Source organism: Giraffa tippelskirchi, chromosome 2, assembly GCF_054371585.1.
Source record: "Giraffa tippelskirchi isolate mGirTip1 chromosome 2, T2T-mGirTip1v1.2.pri, whole genome shotgun sequence".
NCBI classification, from domain to species: Eukaryota; Metazoa; Chordata; class Mammalia; order Artiodactyla; family Giraffidae; genus Giraffa; species Giraffa tippelskirchi.
In genome coordinates this window covers 59,194,244-59,218,773 of record NC_137276.1, presented here as the reverse complement: position 1 = coordinate 59,218,773, position 24,530 = coordinate 59,194,244, and the positions used below count along the sequence as shown (strand labels likewise).

Genomic DNA, 24,530 nt, shown 5'->3' with positions numbered 1-24,530 from the left:
GACCTAAATCAAATCCCTTACGATTATACAGTGGAAGTGACAAATAGATTTAAAGGACTAGATCTGATAGACAGAATGTCTGAAGAACTACGGAAGGAGGATCGTGACATTATATAGGAGACAGGGATCAAGACCATCTCCAAGAAAAAGAAATGCAAAAAGCAAAATAGCTGTGTGAGGAGGCTTTACAAATAGCTGTGAAAAGAAGAGAAGCAAAAAGAAAAGGAGAAAAGGAAAGATATACCCATTTGAATGCAGAGTTCCAAAGAATAGTAAGGAGAGATAAGAAAGCCTTCCTCAGTGATCAATGCAAAGACACAGAGGAAAACAACAGAACGGTAAAGACTAGAGAACTCTTCAAGAAAATTAGAAATACCAAGAGAATATTTCATGCAAAGATGGGCACAATAAAGGACAGAAATGGTATGGACCTAACAGAAGCAGAAGATATCAAGAAGAGGTGGCAAGAACACACAAAAGAACTATACAAAAAAGATCTTCACGACCCAGATAATAACAATGACATGATCACTCACCTAGAGCCAGACATCCTGGAATGTGAAGTCAAGTGGGCCTTAGGAAGCATCACTACGAACAAAGCTAGTGGAGGTGATGGAATTCCAGTTGAGCTATTTCAAATCCTAAAAGATGATGCTGTCAAAGTGTTGCATGGATATGGAGCAAATTTGGAAAACTCAGCAGTGTCCACAGGACTGGAAAAGGTCAGTTTTCATTCCAATCCCAAAGAAAAGCAATGCCAAAGAATGCTCAAACTACCGCACAATTGCACTCATCTCACATGCTAGCAAAGTAATGCTCCAAATTCTCCAAGTGAGGCTTCAACAGTACATGAACCGAGAACTTCCAGATGTTCAAGCTGGATTTAGAAAAGGCAGAGGAATCAGAGATCAAATTGCCAACATCTGTTGGATTATTGAAAAAGCAAGAAAGTTGCAGGAAAACATTTATTTCTGCTTTATTGACTATGCCAAAGCCTTTGACTGTGTGGATCACAACAAACTGTGGAAAATTCTTCAAGAGATGGGAATACCAGATCACCTGACCTGCTTCTTGAGAAATCTGTGTGCAGGTGAGGAAGCAACAGTTAGAACTGGACATGGAACACAGACTGGTTCCAAAAAGGAAAAGGAGTACGTCAAGGCTGTATACTGTCACTGTGCTTATTTAATTTATATGCAGAGTACATCATGAGAAACGCTGGGCTGGAAGAAGTACAAGATGGAATCAAGATTGCTGGGAAAAACATCAGTAACCTCAGATATGCAGATGACACCACCCTTATGGGAGAAAGTGAAGAAGAACTAAAGAGCCTCTTGATGAAAGTGAAAGAGGAGAGTGAAAAAGTTGGCTTAAAGCTCAACGTTCAGAAAACTAAGATCATGGCATCTGGTCCCATCACTTCATGGCAAATAGATGGGGAAACAGTGGAAACAGTGGCAGACTTTTATTTTTGTGGGCTCCAAAATCACTGCAGATGGTGATTGCAGCCATGAAATTAAAAGACGCCTACTCCTTGGAAGGAAAGTTATGACCAACCTAGAGAGCATATTAAAAAAGCAGAGACATTACTTTGCCAACAAAGGTCCGTCTAGTCAAGGCTATGGTTTTTCCAGTAGTCATGTATGGATGTGAGAGTTGGACCATAAAGAAAGCTGAGCGCCAAAGAATTGATGCTTTTGAACTGTGGTGTTGGAGAAGACTCTTGAGAGTCCCTTGGACTGCAAGGAGATCCAACCAGTCCACCCTAAAGTAGATCAGTCCTGAGTGTTGATTGGAAGGATTGATGTTGAAGCTGAAACTCCAATACTTTGGCCACATGATGAGAAGAGCTGACTCATTTGAAAAGACCCTGATGCTGGGAAAGATTGAAGGCTGGAGATGAAGGGGACGACAGAGGATGAGATGGTTGGATGGCATCACCGACTCAATGGACATGAGTTTGGGTAAACTCCGGGAGTTGGTGATGGACAGGGAGGCCTGGCGTGCTGCGATTCATGGGGTTGCAGAGTCCAACAAGACTGAGCAACTGAACTGAACTGACCTGTTTCTGTGGCTGATTTTGTGTCCTTTTGCTGAAATAAATTTTACCCATGAGTACACTTATATGCTAAGTTGTACAAATCCTTTTAGCAAGTCACCAAACCTGGAGGTGATGCTGAGTACCCCAACACAAGTACCTAACATGTTCTAGTCCTGTCCTAGACGCTGGTCAGACACAACGACTGTGGTCTGAGGCCCTCTTAACCTCATGGGACGATACAGACACACACACACATAGGGACAGAGATAGGTAGACAGAAAAACAGACCAAATAACATAACCCGAGAGTATAAGAAGGGCTGTCAGGGAAATAAAAAATAAAATAGAATAATGAGCTGGAGAGAGATTTTTGAGCCACAGAGTAGGTCAGGAGAGAGGCTAAAGCCTGAAGAGGCGTCTCTAAGAAGGTGACCTCTGAGCTCGGGTGCAAACGAAGAACAGCAGCCAAGAGCACGCCTGGCAGAGGAGCGAGCAGATTCAAAGGCCCTGAGGCTGGAATCACCAGCCACGTTCCACGCACGAACAGAACGGCAGGGCAGAGGGACTGGAGTCTAGTGAATAAGCAGGAGTGGACATGCAGAAAAAAGGCCAGAGACGTGGACACGGCTACAAGGCACACAGCAAAGATTGTATCCCAAGTGACATGGGAACCACAGTAGGGTTTTAACCAAAAGAGTGCTCTACTCTGACTTACAGGTATTAACGCTCTTCAGGTGCTGCCCTTGAGAACAAAATACAAAATGAGCTAAGAGGAGGTCAGGGCCTGCTGACCTCAGCTAAGCACCTCAGGGGATCTGAGCCCTTGGGTGGGTTTATTTCCTTATTCCTCAAATGATAGCACTGAACCAGAAAAGCCTGTTTAACTGTTTCAGCTCCAGTCCAGGAATCACCTGGCTCATCCAACATGGATTCTGGGTTATCAGAAGATCTTTGCAGTCAAGAAAACCAAAACCTGGAACTACTGAATATTCCCTTTGGAGGGAGGTGCTGCTGCTGCTGCTGCTGCTGCTAAGTCACTTCAGTCGTGTCCGACTCTGTGCGACCCCATAGACGGCGGCCCATCAGGCTCCCCCATCCCTGGGATTCCCCAGGCAAGAATACTGGAGTGGGTTGCCATTTCCTTCTCCAGTGCATGAAAGGGAAAAGTGAAAGTGAAGTCGCTCAGTCATGTCCGACTCTTAGCGACCCCATGGACTGTAGCCTACCAGGCTCCTCCGTCCATGGGATTTTCCAGGCAAGAGTACTGGAGTGGGGTGCCGTTGCCTTCTCCGTGGAGGGAGGTGAGCCCTCAATAAATATGATTAACAAGAAAGAGCTAATTCAAATCTCAGAATTTTTCAGAGACAGGGAAAGTGAGTTCACCCCTCTCAGACATTACCTCTTAGGGCTGTGGACTATGGGAAAAAAGGGAATTGCAGAAATCAGCTCATTCAGGGCTTTTAGTCTTTTTCCTTTTCTTTTCTCCTCTTATCTTTTTTTTAAGGCAAAACTTTTTCCTTCAAAGAAAATTTTACAATGACACCAAACTAGAAAATTCATTTTAAAAAACAGTATACAGGCTCCTCAGGTGATTAAAATCGTCAACAGTTTTATAAAAATGCTTCGCTGTTGAAGATCAGGACTGCATGCTGAGAAATGGTCAGAAAACCACTGATGGGCCTCACTTCACCTTTTAAAGTCTTCTTAAAAAACAATGCAGTATCTTCCAAATCTACAGTAAAGCACAGCAAATAATGCAATAAGATGTTAAGAACCCACCACTATGCTCTCATCTTAAGGCAATCAATGAGGGATTGATTCCAGGACCCCTCTCAGATACCAAAATCCATGAATGCTCAAATCTTTTATGTTACACGGTAGAGAGAGAGAGAGAGAGAGAGAGAGAGAGAGAGAGAGAGAGAGAGTGTGTGTGTGTGTGTGTGTGTGTGTGCCTAGTCGTTTGCTCGTGTCAGACTCTTTGCGACCATGCACATGCTTCCTATACTTTAAATCATCTCTAGATTATGTATAATACCTAACACAATATAAATGCTTCAGAAATAGTTGCCAGCAAGGCAAATAGAAGGTTTGCTTTTCCAAGTTTTCTGGTATTTTTTCCCCCAATTCCTGGTTGGTTGAATCTTCAGATGTGAAACCCAAGGATACAGAGGGCCAACTCTACTTTGTCACATATTTCAAACTGTTTTCCGAAGATATAAATTATTACAGGTGCTTAGCCAAAGCCCCCAATATACCTTTCTCTTATTCAGTACCCCTCACTTCCCCCTCCAGAATTGCTCCCCTACATTTGCTATCAACCATCAGAATGCATAATATTTTACTTACACTACTTACATACTCATGAAAATTCCTAATGTTGTTACATGTGCTTCCTTTTATGCAATTCTGCTTTTGAGGCTTAGGCAGTGATGCAGGCAGTATTTCACTGTAGGAGTACATCACACATTTTTGGATTTTTAAAAATCTTATTAAATATAACTGATTTGCAATGTTGTAATTAGTTTCAGGTGTACAGCAAAGTGATTCAGTTTTGTATATATATATATATGTAGTTTTTTAGATTCTTTCCCATTATAGGTTATTATAAGATATAAAGTATAGTTCCCTGTGCCATACAGTAGATCTTTGTCGGTTATCTATTTAAAATATAGTAGTGTATGTTGTGGACAGATTTTTTTAGGTTGAAGTATGGTGGTTCAGACAGTAAAGAATCCTCCTGCAATGCGGGAGACTCTGGTTCCATCCCTGGGTTGGCAAGACCCCCTGGAGGAAGGCATGGCAACCCACTCCAGTATTCTTGCCTGGAGAATCCCCGTGGACAGAGGAGCCTGGCGGGCTATAGTCCGTGGGGTCACAAAAAGTTGGACAAAACTGAGCAACTGAGCACACACACATAGGTGATTTACAGTGTGCTATTTTCTGCTCTACAACAGAGTGATTCAGTTCTACATAAATACATACATTCTTTTTTATATTCTTTTCCACTGCTTTATCACAGGATGTTGAATGTATTTCCCTGTGCTACACAGTACGACCTGTTTATCCATTCTACATATAACAGTTTGCATCAGCCGATCCCAAACTCCCAGTCACCCATTTTCCACCACTTTTTCTCCCTCAGCAACCACAAGATGCTCTGCGTAACGCCCTGTCACTGTGATAGATGTTTGCATCATCTTTCTTTTCTTTTTTTTTTTTGCTGTTATAAATGATACTACTGTGAACCCAGTCATGTGTCCTCTCCCACATCTGTGAGATGCTCCCCTAGGGTGGACACCTAGAAGTGGAGCTAAAGGTCATAATACGGACTTTTCCCCGCTGACTGGACGATACAAAATTGCTCTCCCAGTTCATATGCCACCAGCTCTGGGCAGGAGTTCTGAGAGTTACTGTCGTCAACACATCCTCACCAAGATTTCAAACATCAGGTTTTCCTTTTAATTTTTAATTGAGATAAAATACAGATAACATAAAACTGTCTCAGCCATCTTTAACCCTCTGAGTACATATTTCAGAAGTGTTACATATATTCACATTGTTGTGCAATCAACCTCTAGAACTTTCTCATCTTGCAAAATTCTGTCCCCATTAAACAACGACTAGCCTTCCCCTTCCCCCAGCCCCTGGCAGCCACTCTTCTCCTCTGTTTCTATGAATCCAGCTGCCTGAGAGGTACATACAGTATTTATAAATGGAATCACACATTACTGATCTCTTTACAACTGACTTATTTCATTTAGCATAACGTTCTCAAGGTTCGCCAGGCTGCATTACATGACAGGATTCCCTTCCTTTTAAAAGATGAATAATATTCCATTACCTAAGTGTACCACCTTTTGCTTATCCATTCATTAGTCGACGGACACTTGGGATGTTTCCACCTCTTGGAACCCATGAAAACAATCAGATTTCTGAAGTAATGACTATCTCATGGACCAAAAAATATCTTTAAAAAAAAAACAAAAAAACCCTGCTTTCCTGATTACTAGAAAGGGCAACGCTCTCCTTATGTTTACCTTACATTTACTGACTACACACATTTTCTCTTCCATGAATTGCTTGTTCATATCGTTTATTTTCCTTCCCCTCCTGCCCCGCCCCTTTTCTTTCTGCAGGACTTTTAAATTCCAGGTACTAATCCTTTTCCAGTTATATTCGTCACAAGTATCTTTTTCCAGTACACAGCTTTTAAATTGTCTTAGTGTCCCTTATTTCTAAAATTTCAGATTTTAATGTGACAAAACTGATCAATCATTCCCTTTATGGTTTGTGCTTTGGTTGTTTTATTTAAGAAATTCTTTCCTCCCATGGATAAAGAATATGTAGTACACGTATACAATGGAATATTATTCAGATATTATAAATAATGAAATAATGCCCTTTGCAGCAACATGGATGAACCTAAAGATTGTCATACTGAGTGAAGTAAGTCAAGACAGAGAAGGAGAAATATCATATGATATCCTTTATACGTGGAATATAAAAAGAAATGATACAAATGAACTTGTTTACGAAATAAAAAGAGACTCACAGACTTAGAAAATGAACTTATGGTTGCTGGGGAGAACGGATAGTTAGTTAGGGAACTTGAGATAGACAGGTACACACTGTTATATTTAAAATACATAACCAACAAGGACCTACTGTCTAGCACAGAGAACTCTGCTCAATGTTATGTGGCAGCCTGGATTGGAGGGGAGTTTTGGGGAGAATGGATACATGTATATGTATGGCTGAGTCCCTTTGCTGTTCACCACAACCTGGGAAGCCCTGAAACTATGACAACATTATTAATTGGCTATACCCCAATACAAAATAAAAAGTTTAAAATTTAAAATAAGAAATTCTTTCCTTCCTACCTTGAGATCATGAACTTACTATCTCATCAGTTTTTCTAAAAGGAGTTTTATATTTCACATTTAAATCTCTAAACTATTTATTTAAAGTATTAGAATATATTTTTGTGTATGTTGCAAGATGGAGATGATAACATTATTCTTTTCTATAAATCACTAGACAAAGGAGAAATGGCCCCCCAAGTGCAGAATGAACCGAGGACCCCTGAATTTTTGTCCAGGCGCAGATGAGGGCTGGAGGACCCCAAGGGTAACAGCTGACACAGAGCCCAGCACTGAGGGGTGAGAAGGGCATCCCACACGGATGTGCCCACACACGCCCAGAACACAGAGCCAGTGGAGAGCTCTCCTGACCTCAGGCTCACATCTGGAGATGATCCAGCTTCTAGACCAGATTTCCCTGTCTTCTGGGTAGTACCTCAAATAGTCCAATTAAAAATCACTCCAAACGTTTTATTCTCTAAATATCCCCAAGCCAGGTGAGAACCACAGAACAAAGGCACAGCTGCCATTCCCAGAGTTTTCCACGAGGTGGCGGCCCTGCGTAGACCAGCCAAATGCACTCCCACAGGTGTCCAGCCTTCCAAGCTCCATTAAGAAACAAAGCTCATTAAGCTCTCATCACAAGAAAAAATTTTAAGTATGTAAGTTGATGAATGTTAACTAGACTTACAGAGGTGAGCTTGTCACAATGTATACAAATATCAAATCATTATGTTCTAGACCTGAAACTAATACAATGTTACATTATCAATTATACCTCTATTAAAAAATTAATAAAATAAAAGTTATGTTATCCCAATATTAAAATAAAACCTAATTTTAAAGGAGGCTTTGCAATGATGCAAAGAAAAACCTTGTTGTGAGCATTAGCCCAGCTGAGCCCACCAGCACTAGCCCACAACAAAATCTGGGCTCCACACTGAGGCTTGGCCTCTCTTCACTGGGAAAGAGTCCCCAAATGCCCACCGTAAGAAACTTGGATGGGGTCTGCATGATGACCCAGGCACAACCTAGCACCAGTGAATCCACTGCCAGGATGGGTCACAATTTCCCATTGAGACAGGGTCAAACAGAGAAAACCATAGAACAGACTCAGGGATCTTTTCTGATGCCCAATCTAGCCTGCTAACGCAATAGGCTCAGGGATCAGAAGGAACCCTGGGGAGATCAGGCTAATACCTAGCACTGTCCTGGCCAAGGCTCTGCCCATTCCACAGGTGAAAGCTCTGCACAAGGGGGTTCTGCTTATTATGAGCTGAAATCTACCTTCCTCAACTCCTAACGTCTTGTCTGAGCCCTTAAGGCACGAGAACAGTCCTTTTCCCACAGGACAGCACCCAGATACTCAGAGGCTCACGGGGCCCCTAAAACTTCTCAGCTTTTCTCTACGAACAGGGCTGAGAATCTTGCCTGTGCTAATGTACTCAAAATACTCTGGAGAAATTTGGGAAAAACCACAGTCATAGTTAACACCAGAGGATTTAAAAGACTATCCTATCAGTCTAGAATTTTTCCTTTTTATGGTTAGAAGATTATGTTCTTAGTAGACAGTTACACACAAACACACCAACCATCAAACGGTTAGCTTCCCAGCTAAGGCTAACAGCAGTCTGAGAGAGAATATTTACATTTGGCCCAGAGTTCTAAAGTGAAAAAGCTGATAAACTTCTCAGCTCAGGCAGGCAGCAGTCTTTAGAGATGACTCCTGTCCGGCCTGTGAGGAAGGGGTGGAAGTGGCCCTGGGGAGGCACAAAGCCAGGGTCTGGTCCCATTCACACAGCAAGACAGCCACAGCCTGAGTTGTTCCCCACAAGGAGGCCAAGAACAGCTGTACTCATATCCTGCTCCACGCTGGTCAGAAACACGCTGAGCTTCTTTGAGAGCCAGGCCCTTTGGAGACTAAGAAACCCAATTCCTGGGTTATCGGGGAAAAGAAGTCAACTTCCATGAATCACCAGGGAAAAAAGTATATTTAAAGAAAGGTAACAGGGCCAAAAGGAAGAGAGGGAAGTTTCCTGGAGTCAAGTCTCCCAAATAAATTGGTAGAACTAATTTTTTTTTTTGAAAGAAAAGCATTACGTTGAACCTTCCAGTGATATCTCTAAGAATCAAACTTTAGAAAAACATGAACAAAGGGATGCAAGGATCTATGTAAAGGTGCCCACTAAAAAATTATTTCTAACAGGAAAAAGTGCAGACTACTAAGATTCTCAACAAACAAAATGCTGTTAACTGACAACTAACCCATAAAATATCTTGTTGGATGTTTCAAATTTACAGAAAATATAAGGAGACCTATGATATATTGCAAGTTTAAAAAAAAAGGCAGGTGGCAGAAAATAAAAACAAAACTGTGTGTGTTAAGTATGACACAGAAAATGTCCACATGGAAATATCCCATGGGGTTCAGAGAGGTTAGTCGCCTCCACGGAGTGACACTGGGGCTGAGTGACTTCACTATCACTGAAGGCTTTGTTTTCTTTTCTAACTAGAGATCAGGTAGGTACTACTGTAGTCAAGATAGAAGATGCAAAAATATCCCCTATGTTGCTCCCCCACCAAGGCTTGGCCATCTCTGCCCCAGATCACTTTGGCATCCAGACAGCACATTCTGACTGCAGTCCCTTGGAGACAGAACTGCTACATCACACCCGTCCCCCACCCCAAAACACACACATCCATGCAAACACACACAGCCACACACAAAAAGCCACCTGTCTGCCACTTCTAGAGAGGGAGAGGTCCTAGGACCCAAGCCCACAGCACCCTCCCCACCAGCTGCCTCATTTCCTCTGAGATAAATCACACAGAGGGCTGGGGAGCCCACAAATCCCTCGAGCAAACACGCAAGTCAAACAGCACCATTTACCCCGCAAGGGCCTCTTCAAGTTAACAAGGCGTGGGAGGATCCAGGCAACAAAACCGGCCTTGTCCAGCGAGGTCGGCCTTTGCCCCAGGGAGGAGACCTACGGCCGCCCCCGTGTCCCCGCTTCCTCGGCTGCTGGCCTACCCGAGACCCGAGCTTTTCACAGCCTGATGCCCACCTCAGACCTGGCGAAGAGGCTAAGGCCCTGGCCTGGAAGAGCAGGTGGCCTGGTGGCTCAGATACACCCCTTACCCCCTGGTGGGGTCCCGAGGTGGCCCCCAGGCCACTTGCTAAGGGGCACTGGTGTAGCTGAAGAGAACTGGGGACACTCACCGACCAATGTAATCAGCTACCTCACCCCAAGGGTCAGAGCTATAGGAAAAGAAAGAAGAGGAGTGGGATGGAAGAGCCCCAGCTGGACTCCTGCTACCCTGGTCTGTTCTTACCTCCCCACTCCCAGGAACCTTCCTGTTACCACGGCTGAGCCAGGCCCACCCACTCCCACTGCCAGACTTGCCGCCACATAACCAACCCCTCTAATCAGAGGCTCTCTGTCGGTGATTGCAGCCAAGAAATTAAAACATGTTTGCTCCTTCCACTTGGAGGAAAATCTATGACAAACCTGGATAGCGTATTAAAAAGCAGAGACATCACTTTGCCAGCAAAGGTCCGTATACTTAAGCCTATAGTTTTTCCAGTAGTCATGTACGGATGTGAGAGTAGGACCATGAAAAAGGCTGAGCACCAAAGAACCAATGCTTTTGAATTGTGGTGTTGGAGAAGACTTCTGAGAGTCCCTTGGACAGCAAGGAGATCGAACCAGTCAATCCTAAAGGAAATCAATTCTCAATATTCACTGGAAGGAATGATGCTGAAGCTGAAACTCTAATACTTTGGCCACCTGATGGGAAGAGCCACTGGAAAAGACCCTGATGCTAGGGAAGATTGAAGGCAACAGGAAAACAGGGCAGCAGAGGATGAGATGGTTAGATAGCATCACCGACTCAATGGACATGAATCTGAGCAAACTCTGGGAGTTGGTGAAGGACAAGGAAGCCTGGCATGCTGCAGTCCATGGGGTCACAAAGAGTCAGACACACCTTAGCAACTGAACAACAACAACAAATCAGAGGGCTCACAGGAAAGACTCTAGGTATCTCCAAGTATCTCCAGCTTAGGGGCCTGCCCTGAGCCTGCACTGGGTTAATTCCACATAAGGCGTCAACAAATATCAGAGAAAGAAAATAAACCATAGAAACAAATTTTTCAATAGAACATAGCTTGTAACAGGAAAATACTGAAAATAGTCCAAGGGTCAGTCAATAGGAGACTAGTTAAATCAATTATGCTGGTTTTATGTAACTCAATACTCTGCAGCAGTTAAAAACAAGGAAGTAGAATTTGTACTGAAAAAGAAAGATGCACATGACATATTCAGCAAAAAAAAACATGCTAGCAATAAAAGCACTGTACGATTCCATTTTGTTGAATATGTTATTAAGATATAAAGTATTCCATGTGTACAGATAAAAATCTCAAACTTTTCATGGTGATATACTCATGGTTAGTTATTTCTGTGGAGTGAGACTACAGGAAGAATTCTTTATTTTTTAAATGTTAGTATCGATTCTTTAATTGTTTACAAAACACATATTAATTTTACAATCAAAAAAAGTATAAAAACATAAACAAAGCACTGCCCTTCCACTTTTTGAACTATTTAATCTTACAGTCATTCGGTAAGGCAGAGTGGGCCAGGAGGCTCCCGTGGGCGAAGGGCACCCTGGAGTGGCCATCAGAGCCTATACAGACAAGGAGAGGCCCTGCAGAGGCGCATGGAGACCCAGCAAAGGGTGAAAAGGGAAATGGTGTGGGGAGGGAGGCAGCAGAGGGAAAAGCAAGCAGGCACACATAGAGCCACTAAGTAAATACGTTAAGAAGAATCAAAACCAGATTTCTCACTGCTGGAAAAGGGAGATACAAAAACGGAAAGGAAGAAGATAAGAATGAACCCTGTTATACTGTGGTTCTGCACTGGAACTAGAAATGTGAGTGTGAACTCATGGTTTCCAATACACATATTACATATTGAAGGTACAGGTATATTAGGGAGAGAGAGGGAGAGAGAGAGAGACATGGCAATAGATGTGAGTGAGTGAGTGAGTGAGTGAGTGAGTGAGTGAGTGAGTGAGTGAGTGAGTGAGTGAGTGAGTGAGTGAGTGAGTGAGTGAGTGAGTGTGTGTGTGTGTGTGTGTGTGTGTGTGTGTGTGTGTGTGTGTGTGTGTGTGTGTGTGTGTGTGTGTGTGTGTGTGTGTGTGTGTGTGTGTGTGTGTGTGTGTGTGTGTGTGTGTGTGTGTGTACTCAGATATTCCCACTCTGTTCCCAGAAAGGTCCTGGAAACCATTACACCCCAGGAGCTCTGAATACACAAGTACACCCAGCATTCAGATCTTGCTTCTATCCTCCACTAAAAAGAATGTGAACTCCTAGGGAAAACATCCGATTTCCAGGACTACAGTCTTAGTTGAATGAATGAACAAACAAACAGAGAAGCAAGCTTGAAGTGGTTTCCACTGGCCATAGGGGTATATACAACCCACTGAGTAGAACAGGGAGGCATGAGAGAGAGTGTGTGTATGTGTGTGTCTGTGTGTACGGAAAGAGGTGTGTAAAGGGAAAACGAGTATCACTACAGTGGTGAAGCCTAGAGACATCACCTTAGTCAAATGATCAAAGTGAACATCCTTAGTAGTAAGTCATATCAAGCCAAGTCCCAGTCAACAGGATGCAACAAGAAAAGGAAGCTTCACCCTGTGAAAGTCCTGCCTAAGATGAAAAACTCATCCAACCATGAAAGAGAGAAAGAAAGTGAAGTCACTCAGTCATGTCCGACTCTTTGCAACGCCATGGACTGTAGCCTACCAGGCTCCTCCGCCCATGGAATTTTCCAGGCAAGAGTACTGGAGTGGGTTGCCATTTCCTTCTCCAGGGGATCTTCCCGACCCAGGGATGGAACCCAGGTCTCTCACATTGAGGGCAGACGCTTTACTGTCCAAGCCACCTGGGAAGCCCCAACCATGAGGATCAGACAAATCCAGACCGAGAGACTACCTAGAAAATAACTAACCTGTAATCTTACAAAGCATCAAGGTCACACAGGTCACAGCCTGAGGAACTGTTCCAGGTTGAAGGAGACCAAAGAGAAACAACAAGTAAACACAGCGCTTTATTCCAAACAAGCTCCTTTTCCTATTAAAGACACTATTAAGACAACAACTGGCAGAACTTGATCAGGGTCTGACAGTTGGACGGTGGTACGCAGCAACATTAATTCCTGATGGGTTAGTGTTATACAGGAAAATATCCTTGTTGGCAACAAGTACACATTTACATGCTCAGGGGTGATGGGACATCAGGCTGGCAACTTAAGAAAAAAAGAGAAAAATTCTTTATACTGTACTTGCAGCTATTCTGTAAGTCTGCAACAGTTTCACAATTTAAAAAATTTAATTGCAAATGGAAAAAACATCATGTTAAGTTACCAGGTGAGTTCAGACAGTTATATATCAGCTTTGTGTCAACAAACCCTAACAGTCCTCCTTTAACTGGGGAACCATAAATGCTTCTGATGGGGAAGGGGCTCTGCTTAAATCAGACCTCTGCTGCAGTGCTAGGAGGACACTCTGCCTCCTCCTGGGACTGTCTTCCAACCCGAAAGGTCCAACCATCTACAGACACACAGCGTCATCAGTCCCTGCCATGGCCCTGCAGCCTGGGCAGTTCCAGACCATAAACTACTAGAGAAGGGGCACTGGTCAACACCACCCATAGCAAGCAGTGTTCTGACTGACCTGCTCCTCACGCCTCTGTCAATGTGAAACAAGAGCTGAGCAAAGGGAAGAAACTGACTCCTAAAGCAGAGAGCAGCAAGAGAAACAGGACACACTCCCACCCCAAAATCACGATGGAAACTGCGCCATCTTGTACTTGCAAAGAGATTTAATGTTTCCAAGCTTCTCTCTATCTATAATTTCACACAAAATCCACACAAAGAAGCTATAGACCCTCAAGCTCCCAGACTAAGTCAAATTCCTGTTACCCAGCACACATACCACAGAGCACCTCCTCGTTAGCCTTGGCAACACTCATAACGATATAGAGTGTGTGTGATTATTTGACTACCATTTGTATCCTCCATCGGACTGCAGAGTCCAGGACCACAAGGGTTGAGTGTTTGCCCACAGATAGCCCGATTCTCACAAAAAGCAGACACCAGAACTTGCTAAGTAATCACACGGATGCGTGGGTGGATAGATAGATGGGTGGCAGATAAGTAGGTGGGTTAGTGGACAGACGCATAGATAGATGGCGGGTGATAGGTGGGTGGGTAGGTAGATGGATGGGTGCATGGATGGTGAGTGGGTGAGATAGGAGGTGGAAGCGGGCTGGTAAATGGACCGTGAGTGGGTAGATGCCTGACCTTGGTCTGCTCCCGCCACCCAGCCTGGTTGTACCTGCTGCTGCTGGGCCCGGAGGTCGCCAATTTCCTTCTGGTCCTCCTCATGGAGCCGCTTCATGTCCTCCCATGACTGCTGGAGCAGGTTACGTTCCCGTAGCAGTTGTCCATTCTCCCGCCTCAGCATATCCACGTCATCCTTCAGCTGGGTCTGGTCACTTAGGAGCCGGCTGTGGAGTGTGCTGAAATGCCCCCAACACAGTGAGCCCAGCCAGCCTTCAACTCCCACCAAGGTACCACCTCCTCCTCCACCAGGTCTCAACACACCAGACAGGCCACTCAAACCCTGGTGTCAGCCACATGCCAGTAAGACCCAAACCATTTCTTAACAACCTGACACTAATGGCACATGTGTGAAGGCCAAGGAAAGCAGATAAGCCCCTACCTGGTAGGGATCCAGCACCTTCAATACTGAGGGCTGGGCCAACATCAGAAGGTGGGCAGGCAGATGCCCTCGGAGGGGCCCCCGGAGAACAAAGGGGAAGATGCCCCATCGGCCTCTGTGGACCAGAGGTCCAACAATCTGCCTGGCTTATGCATTCAACCACTTTCCTACCGACCATGCTTTGGAAGTTGACCGTGGATGCAGTATGAAAATTGAGGCCCAAAACCACAAACCTACTAAGTGAAGGCCCACTACTTGCTAGACAGCAAAGACAGAACCAGAAGCCCAGGCTCCGGGTCCAGAAATAAAGACTGGCAAGAGGCAGAAGCTGGGAAACCCAGGAACTCACTGGTAGAAGTCGGTCTCCTTGGCCACCTCCTCACACCTCTTCAGGGCGTTGGTGTGCTGGCTCTGCAGGCTCTGCAGGTCTGACATGGCCCGCACGCACTGGATCTTCAGCCTCTCATAGTCCGGATTCAGCCTGTGGTAGGGCCTGGCCCAGACAGCAAACAGCCCAGTGAACATGGGCCCCGAGATCACCATGACAAGGATGTCTCTCCCTGAAGAGCCATGTCCTAGGTCACTCCAGCCTAGCGGTTCCCAAACACTGGTCACCTCCCTCCACACCACCAGCACCTGGTCCCCTGCTGAGCCCAGGAGGCCTGGCCACACCCAGACAGACAGACTCAGAACCCCCAGGATGGAGGGCCCTGATCGCTTATCTCCCTGGGTGGGCCTACAGAGCTGGGAGCCTCCAGGAGGCCAGGCGACCAGCCTGCACACACAATGGGTCCACCAAGTCCCTGTGAGGAAGCTCCTCCTCTCCTAAGAGCAGGGATTCTCAATCTTGGGTGCATAATAAAAGACCAAGGCCCAGACCATCAGTATCCCTGAGGGCAGGACTCAGACACGGGGATTTTTTATTTTTTTTTTTTAACTCCCAAAGGGATTCCAGTGTGCAGTCAAGATTGAGAAAAATAGCCAGGAGCAGGAGTTCTCAAAGTGGGGTTCCCGGACCTGCAGCATTGTAATCACCTGGGAATGTGTCAGAAATGCAAATTCTCAGGCCAGCCCCAGACCTCCGAAATCAGACACTCAGGAGGGAGGAAGGAATTGCCAGCAATTTGTGCTTTAACAAGCCCTTGTGGGCGGTCCTGGTGTGAGCTCCAGTCTGGTACCCCCTACTCTAGGGGGCATCAGCAACCTCGTATAGAAGGGCTAGTCTCTGTGCAGCCACTCCTCTGCCTTGGTGACGTGAAAGTGGCTAAGGACAGCACACACGCCCAGCCCTCAAGCTCTCTGACCAAGAGACACATCTTCATAAAAGCCACCCAGAAAAACCTTCCTTGGGGTGAGGCATATACCCCTGACGCTTTCAAAGGAAACAGATTAAACCGAGCCTGCTCCTGCCTCCCTCAGAACCCTGCCAGAATCTCCCCAACCCTTCTCTGCTATCTACTTCTTCATCCCAACAAAAGCAGCAGTCAAAGATTTTCTTCAAAATAACAAAAAGTCAGGTGGGACCAACCCTTTTTAAAACATGTATGTGGCAGGAAACAACTAACAGGTTTACAAACCACATAAAGATCTACTCAACAGTGAAGCAGGCTAGGGTATCCAGGAGGCAGCAGCGCCCGTGCACAGAGAAACACGGATGCGTGTGGACACACAGATCAGTCAAAGGCTCAGCAACGGGGTGATTGGGGCAGGGGATGCCACGGCATCAAGGCAGTGACCTTGTCCAGCAGGGGAGGTACATGGTCCCCACCTCTTGTCAAAGGTGGTCCCGTGGGTGGCAAAGGCCAGGCGCTTCCTCAGCTCGTTCCTCTCCCGGGTCATCAGCCGCAGCTGAATGGAGAGGTTCTCCACCTTCTCATTCACCTGCCGGTCACTGAGCACAGGCGGTGGGGATGGCGCCTTCCCGGTGGTGCCTGCAGGAGGAAGGTGACAAAGTGAACTTGCTTTTGCCTAGCCCCCACCAGCAGCCAGGCGCCATTCTGGGCTCTCAGCTGGCATTGACTCTTCACACCCACCTTCCCAGGTGGGTCTGGTTACAACCCTCTTTCCCAGATGACACCACCAAGTCAGAGAGCAAGAGGCAAGGCAGGGACCAGAGCCCAGGCAGATTGGCTCCAGCATCCACTCCCTGGGCCCTGGCTGAGGACTCTGGGGTCCCCCTCTCTCTCCCCAGACTGGCTTTGGCACCTCCAGGATGGCCCAGCCTCATCTTTGCATCTTTGCCTGCTCCACTACCACCAGCTGTCACCCTCTTCTGGGCAAAGGGGCCAGCCTAAGCCTTGAACAGAGTGGAAGACACAGACTGAAGAGGAAGGCACGGTTGCAATCCAGGGAGGCTGGCAGAGAACAGAGGCAGCCAGTTCCTAAGCTAGGCCCATAGGCCGTGTTCTGTTCTTCCCTGATCAGGGCTGGACAGGTCTGCATGGCTCCCTCTTCCAAGCTGCCCGACTGCCTGAGGACCTGCTCCACCAGCCCAGATGTACAGCTTAGAGGAGGTACAGGGACAGCTGCCCATGGCCAAGGGGTGCAAGGAAGGCCCAGGGCCTCTGGCGGCCCAGCCCACACCAGGCCCTCATCACTTATCCCCAGAACTAGACATGTTCTGAGAAGGAAACCCCATGCCGTATGCCATTACTTAGGAAAAGTGGCCACCATCAGCACCTCTGGTGAAACCCCAATCTGTTTCTAGGAAGAATGCACCTCAAATGTCCCAGAAAAAGAGACAAATCCATGGTATTGGTATACTTGTATATTTAAGTATATACTTGTATATTTATATATTATATATTTCTATATATACTTGTATATTTAAGTATATACTTGTATATTTATATATTATATATTTTTATATATACTTGTATATTTAAGTATATACTTGTATATTCATATATTATATATTTTTATATATACTTGTATATTTAAGTATATACTTGTATATTTATATATTATATATTTTTATATATACTTGTCTATTTAAGTATATACTTGTATATTTAAGTATCTCTACCTCTCACAGATCCTCAGTGGGGTCAGAAAAACCCACAGCAGTCACTCCAGTTTATGGATGGGATCCAGAAGCTGACTCACCCCAGGAACACAGTATCTGTGTCCCCAAGAGCCCTGTAATGTGCAAAGGGCAAGACACACGTCCTCTGACTCTGTCTTCTGACCACTGCCCCCCAGCTGACCCCTGGTGGCGGATCTGTTCATGTAAACCAAGTTTCTCCTGAGACGGGCACTCAGGTGTGACCTCGCGTCTTCTGGGAGTGCCAGGGAGGATGGAGAGCTCGACACTGTGGGCAACAAGGCAGGAGACCCAACATTATCCAGCGTCAGCACCCCAACCACCAAGTCTACTACCTCTCGAAATCCATGTTATTTTAAAACCAGCACCACCATAACATCAGGATTTCTGCACTCAGACCAGACCTCTGGGGCCAGAATGTATTCTAAGGTGGGGTCCAGGACCACCACCACCAAGCATCGCCCTCCCTGCAGGGGTTCTTCTCCACAGTGGGAGAAGCCTTCCCTCACCCTTCTCCAAAGACCCTGGATCCTCACCCTTGCCCCCAGGAGATCTGGAAGACAGGCTTGTTACAGCTCTGTGCAGCTGTGTGCCTGGACATCTTCCTCTCTGCATATGAAGGCACTTCTACGAGCTCTAGTCCTATGACTGTTTTCTGATTTGCACTACCTTACTTGGCTCGCTGACACATGGGGCTTCCTCTGAATATGTGCCTGACACTCCTTTCAGTAAAGCCCACAACCAACTCAGCCTCTAACCAACCCAGGGGGACGCGATCTGTGTAAGACTGACAAACCCAAGACAGGGGATGGATAGACTAAACAGACTCAGACTCAGCTCGGAAAAGAAGGATTTCAATGTAAACCGTCACAACCAACCCACACAGCAGCAACCAACACAGATGTCCCAGGCATTCATTTAATCTTCCCAACAACCCTGGAGGTGGTAAGAATATTATCATCTCCATTTTACAGGTGGGAAGGCAGGCAGAGCAAGGTCAAGGAATTGACTCAAACGTGCACAAACCGCAAGTGATGCTCCGGATGAGAGCCCTGCTGCTGCTGCTGCTAAGTCGCTTCAGTCGTGTCCGACTCTGTGCGACCCCATAGACGGCAGCCCACCAGGCTCTGCCGTCCCTGGGATTCTCCAGGGAAGAACAGTGGAGTGGGTTGCCATTTCCTTCTCCAATGCATGAAAGTGAAAAGTGAAGGTGAAGTCGCTCAGTCGTGTCAGACTCCCAGTGACCCCCTGGACTGCAGCCCACCAGGCCCCTCCGTCCATTGGATTTTCCAGGCAAGAGTACTGGAGTGGGGTGCCACTGCCTTCTCCAGGATGAGAGCCCAGCCACCTGTATTCACAGCCCGTGCTCTTTGCTGCAGTCTGTGCCTTGCCGCCCTGCAAAGACAACCATGAGTAGCGCTCAGATATGCCTGGCAGTTTCTAAGATGCTTTTCATACATTATCCCATCCCATCCCCTTAAGGAAGATACTGCTGTTATTCCTGTTTTACAGATCAGGAAACAAAACCTTATCAAGCTTAAATAATGGGTCCAGGTCACCAAGCCAGTGAATGACAGCATGGCATATAGAGTGCCCTTTGCCTGACCCCAGTGCGGAGAAGGCAATGGCACCCCACTCCAGTACTCTTGCCTGGAAAATCCCATGGACGGAGGAGCCTGGTAGGCTACAGTCCATGGGGTCGCCAAGAGTCGGACACGACTGAGCAACTTCACTTTCACTTTTCCCTTTCATGCACTGGAGAAGGAAATGGCAACCCACTCCAGTATTCTTGCCTGGAGAATCCCAGGGACGGCGGAGCCTGGTGGGCTGCCGTCTATGGGGTCGCACAGAGTCGGACACGACTGAAGCGACTTAGCAGCAGCAGCAGCAGCAGCAGCAGCACCCAAGGCCTCAACGTGAAAGTTCTTAAATGTTTTGATCCTAGGACCTCTTTACACTCTGAAAAATGACTGAGGACTCCAAAGAGCTTTTATTTATATGGTTATGTCTAATAACATCTACCAGATTAGAAATTTTACAAGTATTTTAAAATATTTACTAATTTTAAAATAACCAAACCTGCGACATATTCATGTAAGATTTCTTTTGTAAAAAATTAACTACCCTTTCTATCACCAAACACAAAACACAGCAAGAAGAATGGCACTGCTCTGCATCTGTGTGATGATGTTTGATGTCTGGCTTAACAGAGTCAGCTACAGTCTCACATGTGTGCAGCATCGCACACTGTGGATGGAACCTTTAGAAAACCACTCCACAGTGGAGTCTGTGTGAGGACAAGCAAGCAAAGGCAAGAGACATCTTGGTATCATTATAAAAACAGTTCTGACCGCACTAGCTCCCTGCAAGGACCTCAGGGACACCAGACCATGCTTTGAGAATGACCTGACCTATGGTCAAGTTCTATAAGAATCAGAGAAACATCATATCTCAATTTCAAAACTGAAAAGCACCACCAGGCCCAAAAACCTGCCTCCGGAGAGATAAAGAATTCTCACCCCATTTTAAAAATGAAGCAACAGAAAGCTGTAGTCCTTAGCTTTTGCGGAGGCTAGAGAGAGAAGCAGCAGCACGACAAAAGTAGGGGTCAGACCTGTCACCACACACAGCCGTCACCTCCTGTCTGTCTCCAGCAGGATGAGGCCACTGGCCCTGCAGCTGGAAAGGACCCAGGGGCAGCTGATCATGGAGACAATGACATGAGTGCTGTCATTTGCTGAGGGCAGCCTAGGTGCTGGGTTCTATGCTAAATGCACCTGGATCCTCACCTCATTAACTCCAGGGTACCCTCCCAACTACATGCTGTGATTACCATGTGAGAAACTGACATCTAGCAAGACTGCACAGCTAGGAAACGTGCAGACACCCACACAAACCCGGTTCCACCTCCAGACCCAGGGCCTCATTCACCGTGCCGCACAGTCTCCAAAAAAGAGTGGCCTCCTGGTTCCCTTCCCCTGCCCCAAAGGCTTGAGCATACATGAAACACACAAACAGGAAGGTCACCCAGGCCTGTGAATGCATAAGATGGCAGACTGACTTAGGGAAACTGCTGCCTGGATGTTCCAGTCCTTTCACAATAAGGAGGCCAGAGGGCAGAGGAGGACCACAGGGGACCTCAAGAAAAATCCCAAGATGGGCTAAGCCAGGAAGTCCCAAAATAAACAGCAAGTGTTGCCGAAAACCTTTTCCATACCCATTCAATTCAAAATAAAGTTTTCCTCTTTTACTTGCATCTCAGGGTTGAAAAACATTTTGAAGATGATGCAGTCCTTTCAAGAAAATGGTTGCTGGAATCCTCTAAGTAGCTACCAAGACTGTTTGAGTTCTTGCACAGTGAGGGAGCTCCCTACTTCACAGCTGCTGCTGCTGCTAAGTCGTTTCAGTCGTGTCCGACTCTGTGTGACCCCATAGACGGCAGCCCACCAGGCTCTGCAGTCCCTGGGATTCTCCAGGCAAGAATACTGGAGCGGGTTGCCATTTCCTTTTCCAGTGCATGAAAGGGAAAAGTGAAAGTGAAGTCGCTCAGTCATGTCCGACTCTTAGCGACCCCATGGACTGTAGCCTACCAGGCTCCTCCGTCCATGGGATTTTCCAGGCAAGCATACTGGAGTGGGGTGCCATTGCCTTCTCCGTACTTCACAGCAAAGCCCATCTAATTTCTCCCCAGACAATTATTCTGTGAACCGAGTTAAGATCGTTATTTCTCCCACCGACCCTAGATCTACCCCTAAGGTCACAAGGTTAAACTGTAATTTCTCTTCTATACAACAAACATGCAAGTATTTGAAGACAACTGCCAAGTCCCTTTAACATTACCAGAATAGCTAAATTTTTTTAAAAAGTGACAACATCAAATGCTGGCAAGGATGCAGAGAAACTAGGATTTTCAAACACTGCTGGTGGGAATATGAAATCATATGGCCACTTCTGTCAAAGAAAACACTTTGACAGTCTTTTATAAAGTTAAACATGCACTTACCATACCAGCCAGTAATCCCACTCCAAGATATTTACACAAAAGAAATGAAAATTTATGTTCACACAAAAGCTAGCACATAACTGTTTATAGCAGCTGTTGAATGGATAAATGACAGTGTTATTATATTCATATAACAGAATACACCTCAGCAATAAAAAGGCACTGAGTATCATACAAACTGCTGGTACACACGAGGGCAGAGGGAATGGGAAACCTCGACCGCACTAAGCTGAGTGGAAGAAGCCAGACTCAAAAGGCCACATACAATATGATTCCATTTACAAGTCATTTGGAAAAAGGCAAAACTACAAAGGTAGGAGAGAGATCAGTGGTTGACAGGGGATAGAGGGGGTGGAGAAAGGCTGACCACAAAGTCACAGAAGGGAATTCTTCACGGTAGGGTGATTGCTCTGTGTCTTAATTGTGGCACTGGTTAAATGACTAGTGTGTTTGTCAAAACTCATCAACCTATACACTAAAAAGGATAAATTTTACTGTACATAGCTCAATGAACATGACTTAAAAAAAACCAAAAAGCAAGTTTTGATATTAGAAAAAAACAAACCTCATGGTGCCCTAAAACCAAAACAACCATTGCAGGAGAGATGTGGCTTGTCACCCCCACCCCCATCAGTCACTATGCTTATAGGAAACAGTTTAAAGAAGCAAAATTAAAACTAATGTCAAATGAGTTGTCCACAGAAGCCTCAAACTCTCTTTGTGCAGTTGTTCTTTTGGATTCAAATGCAAAATCGTCCACTCTCCCCGACTCTTCACTCCTTCCTCTTCCCAAATCTGGAACCCACTTGAACAGAAAGCAGGGGATCTCTCTGGTGGTCAACATTTGGTACTTTCACTGCTAAGGCCTGGGTTCAATCCACGGTAGGGAAACTGAGTCAAGGCTATGGATTTTCCAGTAGTCATGTATGGATGTGAGAGTTGGACTATAAAGAAAGCTGAGCGCCGAAGAATTGATGCTTTTGAACTGTGGTATTGGAGAAGACTCTTGAGAGTCCCTTGGACTGCAAGGAGATCCAACCAGTCCATCCTAAAGGAAATCAGTGCTGAGTGTTCATTGGAAGGACTGACGTTGAAGCTGAAACTCCAATACTTTGGCCATCTGATGCGAAGAGCTGACTCATTTGAAAAGACCCTGATGCTGGGAAAGATTGAAGGCAGGAGGAGAAGGGGACGACAGAGGATGAGATGGCTGGATGGCATCACCGACTCAATGGACATGAGTTTGGGTAAACTCCGGGAGTTGGTGATGGACAGGGAAGCCTGGTGTGCTGCAGTCCATGGGGTCGCAGAGTTGGACACGACTGAGCGACTGAACTGAACTGAGGGAAACTGAGAGGCTGCAAGCTGAGCAGCATGGCTAAAATAAATAATATTAATAAATAAAAATTTAAGGCAGATTTTTCTTTTTCCTTTTTATGTCCAGGGTGAGATTCTGGGGTTAAGCAATTTGGATTGGACTAAATGGCCCCAAAGGAGTGCTAGAAGATGCCAGGAGAGCTGGCATGGGCCCTGGAGTTTAGAGAAAGTCATCACTCTTCTGGGCCTTGGTGTGAGAGGGGGCACAGGTGAGTGAAGCACAGGCTGTTGGCCATCATGAGTCCTGGCCCCTCCTCCTGGTTACCCTGACTAGTGTGGCCTCCTCTGTGGACCACTGAGGCTCCGTTAGAGCCTGGCAGCTGATAGTCTTCTTGGTTATAAGCTCCTCTGTCACACCACAGATGACCCTGAAGGCCATCCCTCCAGTCTTATTTACAGCTAGACAGGTCACAGCTCTGCTTCTGAGCCCTGCTGACCTGTGATATCAGAGGTCAAGGAGAATATAGGCACTGGCCAAAGGTGGTCAGGTGGAGTGGGGATGTCTAGGTAAACTGTTCAGCCTCCTTCAGACCCTGACCATCAGGAGCAAAGCAAAGCAACAGAACATGGTTACCACCAGCCTCAGCGAGCAAAACCAAGCCATCCTCGCCTCCAGCTCAGAAGAGCCAGAGCCATCGGGGAAGACACAATTCCACATCTAAAAGGAGCTCAGCTTCATAGAGCTTGTTAGAAACACTCATTTCTGGCCCCACCCAGACCTACCAAATCAGGAACCCTGGTGGAGAAACTAACACCCACCTCCAGGTAAATCTGATTCCTCATAAAGTTTGAGAACCTCTGGTCTGAACCGAAGTTGCACTGGCTGCCCAGAGTGGTTTTCCAATCCCTTGACCTTTTGGTCATCCAGGATACACTACATTTAAAAGCATTGCCCAGTGACGTCCAGGGGATGCCATGCTTGGTCAGCACAGGACTGCAGCTGGGCTCCTTGTGGACTTGGAGAGGAAGGAGGTGAGATTCCAGGGCAGCAGCAGCCACCTCCCCCAGCTCCCAGATCTCCTCCCAGATCAGCTACTTGCTCTTGAATCCTTGACTCGGGGACAGTTTGCAGAAACCCAAATCAAGACAGACAGCAATGGCCTGTTGCTTCTAGGCTGCTCCTGCATCCAGAATGCCATTCCTGGAAGACCCCACCCAAGGGCCACCTCCTCCCTAGAACTTACTATGATACCCCTCATTAGAAATAGCTACTCCTTCCCCTTGGTTTCCTTGCTTTACACAAGGCAAAATGGCCAGTCGCTTACTTCTTTAGGGCTATGGTTCAAATGTTGGTGTACCCTACCAAATTCCCATGTTGAAGTTCTTACCTCCTCAGGTGTGGTATTAGGATGTGGGGCCTTTGGGAGGTGATCAGGTCATGAGGGTGGAGCCCACATGAATGGAATTAGTGGCCTTATTA

The 24,530-nt window shown here is 46.1% G+C and overlaps 1 protein-coding gene across 4 annotated transcripts in view; it reads right to left on the bottom strand.

Annotated features, from left to right (window-relative positions):
- Positions 1-24,530, bottom strand: part of DLG5 (discs large MAGUK scaffold protein 5) — a 156,001-nt gene that overhangs the window by 48,016 nt on the left and 83,455 nt on the right. For all 4 annotated transcript variants that reach the window (XM_081573828.1, XM_081573829.1, XM_081573827.1 and 1 more), the window contains 3 exons: positions 16,456-16,618; positions 15,037-15,180; positions 14,301-14,484 (listed from right to left, as the gene is read on the bottom strand). In XM_081573828.1, the coding sequence (XP_081429954.1) occupies positions 14,301-14,484; positions 15,037-15,180; positions 16,456-16,618 (491 nt within the window). The remainder of the gene's footprint in view (positions 1-14,300; positions 14,485-15,036; positions 15,181-16,455; positions 16,619-24,530) is intronic.